This window comes from Catharus ustulatus, chromosome 13, assembly GCF_009819885.2.
Source record: "Catharus ustulatus isolate bCatUst1 chromosome 13, bCatUst1.pri.v2, whole genome shotgun sequence".
NCBI lineage: Eukaryota > Metazoa > Chordata > Aves > Passeriformes > Turdidae > Catharus > Catharus ustulatus.
Window position 1 is genome coordinate 9,058,295 of NC_046233.1, and position 8,049 is coordinate 9,066,343.

Sequence of the window (8,049 nt, forward strand, 5' to 3'; positions counted from 1 at the left end):
TACATATCTAAACTCCAATGTTTTTTCATGCCTAAAACATGTGCATTTATGTATATTTATGTGCATATATATATATATAGGCTAGTTAGCTAGCTTTTAAAAGGTCTTTATATATATGTACATGCATATGCATGTATAACACCTTTCTAAATATATGTGTACACATATATATTACCGTATACTATATTATACTTACATATGTATTAAATATCTCATAAACATAAGTATATAAAGGTCTTTTAGAGATCTATACGTAGGTATATATATTTCTATGCATATATAAATATACTACATAAAATTATTATAAGCAATAAGTACTACTATAAATAACATAAAATTATTATAAGCAATAAATATTTTTAGAAATATAGACCATAAACCATTAAATGACCTCATGCATCTCAAAATGTTGAGAATTCAGTGCGGGGGGAGAAAAAGTGGTCAGGATGCATCTGATATCATCCCACTTTGTGCCAGGAGAAACCACCCAAGTGCAGACACCAAATTTGCACAATTTACTTTTAAATCCACGGGCTGCTGCCTTTGGGTGTGAGAGGTGCCCTTACACCTTTCTTTTCCTGCTCCCCCCATCAGAAGCTGTGCTGTCTGTCTGTCTGTCTGTCTGTCTGTCTGTCCAGGTGCCGTGTGCTGGCTGCTGCCAGAGCCCCCACTCACATGTGCAGCTGGGACAGAGGAGCTGTCATGCCTTGACATTTCTCTCCTTCTCTGGCAGAAGGATCCTCTGAAAGAAGTGAGGGAATAACATGAAAACCCCAGCCAGAGGCTGACAAGAAAACTGACATTTAGCAAAAAAAATAAAAAGTAGGTGAGGTGGGAAGAAAAGCCTGCATGGGTGGTTTTGATTTTGTCTATGGCTGCAAATCTTTTGGGTGAGCCTTTTTGACTCCACAAATGCACTTGCAGACACTTCCAGACCTAAAATGCCAGGACAGGCATTTCCCCCTCTTTTTGCTCTCATCAGCAGCTCTCCCTGAAGTGCAGCAGCTCTCCCTCCCTCACCCAGAAGAGCAGCGGTTGTTGGGGAAAGTTTGTCACCATCTTCAGCTCCAGCAGCAAAAGAAGATGGGCAGGCAAGGGTTAAGTAACAATTTATTTATGAGTGACAGAGCCGTGCAGAAACCTGGAAGGGTTTTTTTTCCCAATTTTCATTAGGTGACAGACACTTTATGGGCAGTTCTGCTGTCCCTGGGAATGTCAGTGTGAAATGGACAACTTGTGGCATTTACAGGCTGAAGTATCTCGTTGTCCTCAGTGGCAAAATAAAGTAGAAAAATTCCAAAACTAAGCCATGAATGTTTTTAACCAGGAGTGCCTCCATCCTGTTTTTATGCCAGCTCTAACTCTGGCTGGTTAGACTCACTGTTCTCTGCAGCAAGGCATGGGTTGAGCTGCTGGTGGACAGCACTGCTTTCCACTCAAACTATTTCTCACTCACTTAATTATATCCTGCACTTACACTTTTACAGAGAACAGATGTGAAGGCTTACCTTGGGACAGATACATTATGTATACAGCATTAACTTCACACCCATACAGTCTCCATTTTAATTACACAGCCAGTGGGGGGACCCAGGATAGTTTGCTGGCAGAGCAGTTGGTTTCATTAGCAATTCCCAAGACCTCAGCTGTCTGCAGCATCCTCACTCATGCAGGCTGAGCTGCACTGGAGATCCAGCCCATGGCAGCCAAGGATGCAGATGCACTGCCTGACTTCTGGGCAAACACCCCAAAAAAGCAATTGCCACTGCACACCTCTGGGCTGGTACAAGCTCCAGCCTGAGTTTCATCTTAAACATGAGTATTTTGGAAAAACCTTAATGTGATATGAAATGTGAGGCCAAAGGATGTTGAAAGGACATGAAAGACAAGTTGGACGTACATCACTGAGGAAGTTTGTTTGATCTCTGACCCCTGTCAGAGAAACATCAGTGTGACAGGTCCCTGCAGGCTGCATCTCACTGCTAATAAAAGCTTTACAGCAACTCTCAGAGCAGGGGCTTGATCAGAGCCTTTGCTGGGTTTAACAGGTGGCAAAGCACAAGGCAGCCTTGGTTTGCCACTGCCTTACAAGCTCAGTATGAGTGAGCAGTGCATGGCTGCAGCAAAGGGACACTATTTAGAGGGTGGCTACAAAGGAGACAGAGATTCTCTTTAGACAGGAGTCACAGGGAAAGGGGAGAGTTAATGGGTACAAAGTACTTCTGGGAAGATTCCAGCTAGATACAAGACAATTTTTCACAGTGGGAGCAATGAGCCAGTGGAATAATCTCCCCAGGGAAGTGGTGGATTCCCTGACATTGGACACTTTTAAGAGTCAGCAGAACAGGGTGATGGACCATCTTGTCTGACACTGCTTTTGGCAAGAAATGTTGGGCCAGGTGATCCCTGAGGTCACTTCCAGCCTGGTGCTCTATGATTTGACACATCCCCTCTTTGAGTGACATAAGAAATGTTCTTTTGCTCATGGTACAATAAAGCAGGGAAAACTAAAGAGCAGCATTTAATCTGTCAAACCCACTGCATCACACCCAGGCAAGGAGACTGCTTCTGCAGCTGTTCCTTCTCAAGGTGAACTGAAGGCAGGGCCATTTTCCTGCTTTCTCCTTTAAAATTTTCCCAGGTGACAAGTGGCTCTCCTGAACCCTTTCCCCACAGCCACTTCTTGTTAGCAGGGCTGCCTTTCTCACTGCACAGGGTGCAGCCACACAGTCCTTTGGTTCCAGCCCAGGAGAGAAACCATCAGCAAAAACATCAGGTGAAATTAAAATTGTCCCTATGAGTTATTCTATGACACAAGCTAGCACTGGCTATATTAAATCTTATTAATTAATATTAAATTAATTCTTTTCCTTGCCTATAAATACAGAGTGTTACTTTGGAGCACAGAAGCAGTTGCTATCTGGGATGCTTCAAGATACAAATTTCAAAGACACAAAAAACTGCATATTTGTTAGAAACAGAATGACAAATCTGTCACTGCTAGAGCCACTCTACCAGGACAAGAAAAATCCTGAATAAACTGCAATAGGTCAACAATTTGCCAGAAATATCAGCTGAATCAGGAGCCTGAGGTTTCATCTCACTGGAACACTACTTATTATGTGCACAAAGAGCACTGCCTCAGCAGAACTCTGTGTTACCTACCGAGGGGCCAACAAGGCGTGGCTGATGTTTCACTGCCTTCCACTCATTCAGCTTTAATTCTGGCTTAGTTTACCCCTCCTCTGCTTTGGGAATGGGTGAGGAAGAGCTCGGGGGAGCTTTGAGAGTGGTGGGACAGACAAACTCTGTCCCTTGCAGTTCTGCCCTTGGCAGTGGCAGCCGATGGAGCATAGCAGTGGGCAAGACTCAGCTGAACAGAGCAAGGTTCAGCAGGCACTGCACTGACTGCTCCTCACTGCCTAGGAGCTGAGGCAAAAACAAAGAGAGCAAGTCTGTCTTTGTTTCTGCTTTGTTTCCAGCCAGAAGTGCTTTTGCTTGCCCTTGCTGTGCACTCCCACGTGGCTGCTATGGACAAGGGGTCCTTATTCCCACAGGATCCAGCACCACTGGCTCTATCAGGCTGGTGAATAAAAGTCACCAGCTATCTGCCAGCTGCTCTCCAGGTCATGGCTGTGCTCCTTCAAGAGGCAGAAATGCTCTTGGTCTCCATCCCTCCCAGAGTGACTGCTGATGACATTTATTCAGGTCATGACTTTTCTCAGTGGTCCTAGGAGACCTGGAAGGCAAAGCTCTCAAACAAAAGCCTTGGTGGCCTTTTGAAAAACTCATCTCTCTTTTTCCCTGCTCAAAGTAGAAAGGGGAAAAAAAAAATCCCCCTTTACTGAAGTTGTTATGCAATGAGTCATTTGCAGCACAGAGGAGATGGGCCAGCTTCCCTCTCTGCGCCGCAGTGATTTGACTAATTACTTCTATCTGCTCCAGCAGAGGAGCAGCCTCCTCCAGCCTTTCCGCTGGGTGAGCCCTGTCTGTCAGCAGCAGAGGAGTGGGAAGTGAAGGGAAACAGCCTCCTTCTGCTTTGAGTGGTGGCATTTTGTCTGTTCCTTACCCCTGCTGGGTGGCAGGTCCCAAAATCGAGCTCAGTGAAACACCAGGGCCTCAACAGCCAAGACTGGGTAGACTGGTTATTCTGGAGCTGGCACACAAGTGTTCTTGTCCTCCCAGCAATCACAGTGGCCCATTTTACACCAGCCCATGTCTCCACATCCCCTGGGCTCTGTGGCTGCTGGGGGACAGGACAAGGAGGATGCAAAGCACATCCCTCTGTGGTGCTCCCAGCCATCAGAGCCTCCCCAGGGGTCAGGCGTGGAGCAGCCATCAGCTTTCAAGGGAAACAGATGGAGGTTTAAGGCAGTATTTTCTTCCAGCTTGCATCTGATGAGTTCTTGTGAAGGATTTGGAGGCTGAAGGGTCACAGGTCCCACCCCAAAACATCTGGACCGAGGATGAGGACAGGCACACACATGGGGTTTCTTCCAGCACTTCCAAAATGCTGCAGTTTCCTCTGAGCTGCTAAACAGGTCCCAGGACTTCCACAGCTGTTAATTGGAGGTGCATGTTATTAAAGAATATTAGAAGAAAAAGGCAGCCGCATATACAAATTGATTATATTTTTACACTTGTTTAAAATACAACTCTGATTTTTAATTATAGTGGATCAAAGAAAAGAACCACATTAATCCAATGTAATCACGTGCGAGTTGAGTTGATAACAACATTGTACTTAATTGGCAGTAAGCTCAGGCAATGGTAAATACAAATGAAAAGCACTGACACATTCTGAAGACTAATTAATATGACAGACTGTAGCAAATGCTTTGTTTATTAATACTAATTTCCAGTGGCTGGTTCAACACCATTTTGTTTCCACAATCCCCAATGCTGTGTCCACCAATGCATGATATTTAAAAGGAAAATTAAATATTATTTATTTTAAGGAGGAACAAAGAAGCTCAAAGATAATGAAATTATGCATTTCAAATACCAAGCTGAAGATAAAGAGCTTTAAAATACAGGATTTTTCTCTTTCCTCTTGATATGTGTATATAATTCACATTAATGTGCTGCATCAGTGACAGAAGACACTTCTCTCTCTGCACATTTTAATGCAGTTAACAAATGGAGATTTTTTTCAGGGCTGACACAACTCTCAGTGAAATAAACAGAAGGATTACCCTCAGGACCCTGCCAAAGCCCAGCAACTCATTGGAAGAATTTCCCTTGACTCCCATGGACTCTCAATCATATTCTAAGCTTTTCAGATCAGGACCTGTTATTTTCTTTTTTCATCCTTAGCAAGTACCTAGCAGAAATGAAGGCCATTAATTCAGGTAACATCTTTTAAATACAGTGTCCTGAAAGTTTGCTAAGGCTTTCCAGAGATTCGTGTGCATTAAAATTCTCCTACCTGACTGCACCACCTTCCACAGCTGGTTATGGACTGTAATGGCACATATTTGTCACACCTTGTTACAGCCTTGGTCAATAGAATAATGGAATAATCAATCATCTATATTTTAGAGTGAGACAAAATAAATACAGTGCATAATAGTCAATCAGGTCTTCACCAAGGAAAAGTTGAACAATTACAGTGGTTGTCAGTGGTAAACTGCCTATGATAAGTATGCAAACATTGACCCCAAGTGTTACACTGAGAACATGGAAATTAAAACCATCTATCTTACTTGATTCAAAGTCTCCCAGATAACAAGGGTGGTATTTAAGGAAAACCTCAGCTGGACTTGGATTGCTTCTTTCTTTTAGATTAGAATTAAATTCAGTCAAAATTTAGAAAATACTGGTTTAATTAAAGATACTTCACTAGCTCATAAATTATACATTCTCTGTCCTGTTGCAAAGTGTAAGTTTGATGTTAGGTGTCAGAGCTGCAGAGGATTCCTAAAGGTTAGTTCACGTTTATGTGCTGTATAAGCAGACTTTTGGGAAGGAAGGAGTAATTATTGAAGTTCCCAAATTGCTACCCCAGTCTGCTCAGCAAGTGCAGTCTCCCAGATTTCAGCAAAAGCAGTGTTTTCTTCAGAGGCTTAGTACTAATATGCATAATAAGATGGTCAAAAGAGACCTTGGCCAAAAGCAGACATTGGCATGGAATCAAGCATGAAATATTAATAGATAATCATCTAGAAACTAATTACAAAATGTAAAAAGTCCAGCTATCTTGCACAGACCACTGCAAGGAAGAGTGTTTCGGTTTCATTAGCACAGCAGCAGAAGGAGAATCCTTGCAAAGTAGTTTTCTGAGCTTCTTCCTGCTCATACCAATGCACATCTATGCTCGATAAAGCAATAGTCATTTAAATTAGCAGCATAAAAAAAATAACCTAACAATGAAGGTAATAACTCACTGAAACACACTTGTCCTGGTTTCAGCTGGTACAGAGTCAATTTTCTTCTCAGTAGCTGGTACAGGGCTGTGCTTGGGATTTAGGAGGAGAATAATGTCAATAATGCAGTGATGTTTAACTGTTGCTAAGCAGTGCTTGCTCTGAACCAGGGACTTTTTAGTGTCCCGTGCTCTGGCCCTGAGCAGGTGCATGAGGAGCTGGGAGGGAGCATGGCTGGGACACTGTCCTGACCTGGCCAAGGGGATATTCCATATGCTCAGAGTATTAACTGGGGGGAGCTGCTGATTGATGCTTGGGGACAGGCTGAGTGTCCATCTGCAGTGGGTGCTGAGAGTCTGTACTGCAAATCACCTGGAATAAAATCATCCTGGTTTTTATTCCACTCTCTATTTTCTTTTCATAACAACAACAACAACAACAACAACATGTCCTTATCTGAACACATGAGTTTTACCTTTTTTCCAGGTCTCCTCCCCATCGCACTTGGGAGGGCAGGGAGTGAAGAACTGTTTGTGTGGTTCTTAACTGCCAGCTGGGATTAAGCTATGCCAATACTGTAGACATAAATAAGAGAACAAAACAATACAAAGAAATATTGAGAGCAATGCCTTCCTAGAAATGCTGGATTCCAGTGCATACTATTGGGTCATCTCCAGAAACACAGACCAAAATGAAATGTCTGCTCATATAAAGGTGGGATTCTTCATGACTAGTTTTGAACTCTAAATTTCATCTTTAAATGCACTTGGTTCAAATAAATTAAAATCAAATTTAATGGGAATTAGCCAGAGTCAGATTTAAGCATGAGTCCAAAAGCCATCCTTGAACTCTCCATCCTTGCACTGCTCCATCAGCAGTAGTGCCAAACTCTCCTGCCAACATCTCCACACCAGGAGCTGCTTTGTGCCAGCACACATGGCTGTGGCAGCCCTTCCCCTTCCTAATTGCAAGGCCAGGTTACAAAAGGCAGCCTTACCCTGACTGGAATTTACTCAAGCATTTAATGTCAAGCTTATGCCCCACCTGTGCCCTGCCTGCATCCACTGTGGTGAGCAGAGGGGCACATATCCACCATATCCACCATATCCACCATCAATGGTCTCTGCTGAAAAGGCTGCCACACTGCAGAGGCTGCCACTGCAGCCCAAAAGTAACAAACCCCTGACAAACACTCCCTTTTGAGAGTGGGGCTGCCCTGGGTGACACAGATCCTCAGCAGCTTGTGACCAGGAACAGCAGCATTTCCAACCAAGACACCTCCAACACACACTGGCAAAAGCTTGGCACAGTGGGTAGCAATGTCCATCAGTGCTGAGGAGCACTGCTGGAGATGAAGATGGGAGAGGCAAATTCCCAGGCTCCAGGGAATTTGGAGGAGAACTAGAGACATTGTTGATTTGCAGCATTGCTGAGAGGCTCCCTTGCTGCTAGGCAGCTCTGGCACTCAGCAAGATGAGAGCCTCCATGCAAAGAGGGTCTGGGATTGCCTGAACCACCGTTGAGGACACACATCAGTGCATCCTGAAATGGTTAGAAAAGCTCCTTATTTATTGACCCAGCAATTAGCAGGCTGATGGTGTCAGGACAGGGAGCAAAGCCCTCGGTGCAGCTCTCAGCTGCATCTACCACGTTGTGGAGCTCTGCAGAGCCACAGAGAATCCCT

At 44.0% G+C, this 8,049-nt stretch overlaps 1 protein-coding gene across 1 annotated transcript; it reads right to left on the minus strand.

The window, feature by feature from the left end:
- Nucleotides 1–3,699: 3,699 nt before the first annotated feature.
- LOC117002564 lies at nt 3,700–6,864 on the minus strand. The gene is made up of 5 exons (XM_033071844.1): nt 6,841–6,864; nt 6,618–6,721; nt 6,397–6,457; nt 5,429–5,497; nt 3,700–4,559 (listed from the first exon to the last, which is right to left on the minus strand). Exons 1-5 carry the CDS (start codon nt 6,862–6,864, stop codon nt 4,146–4,148), a joined length of 672 nt encoding a protein of 223 aa, XP_032927735.1. The 3' UTR covers nt 3,700–4,145.
- Between the last annotated feature and the right edge of the window lie 1,185 nt (nt 6,865–8,049).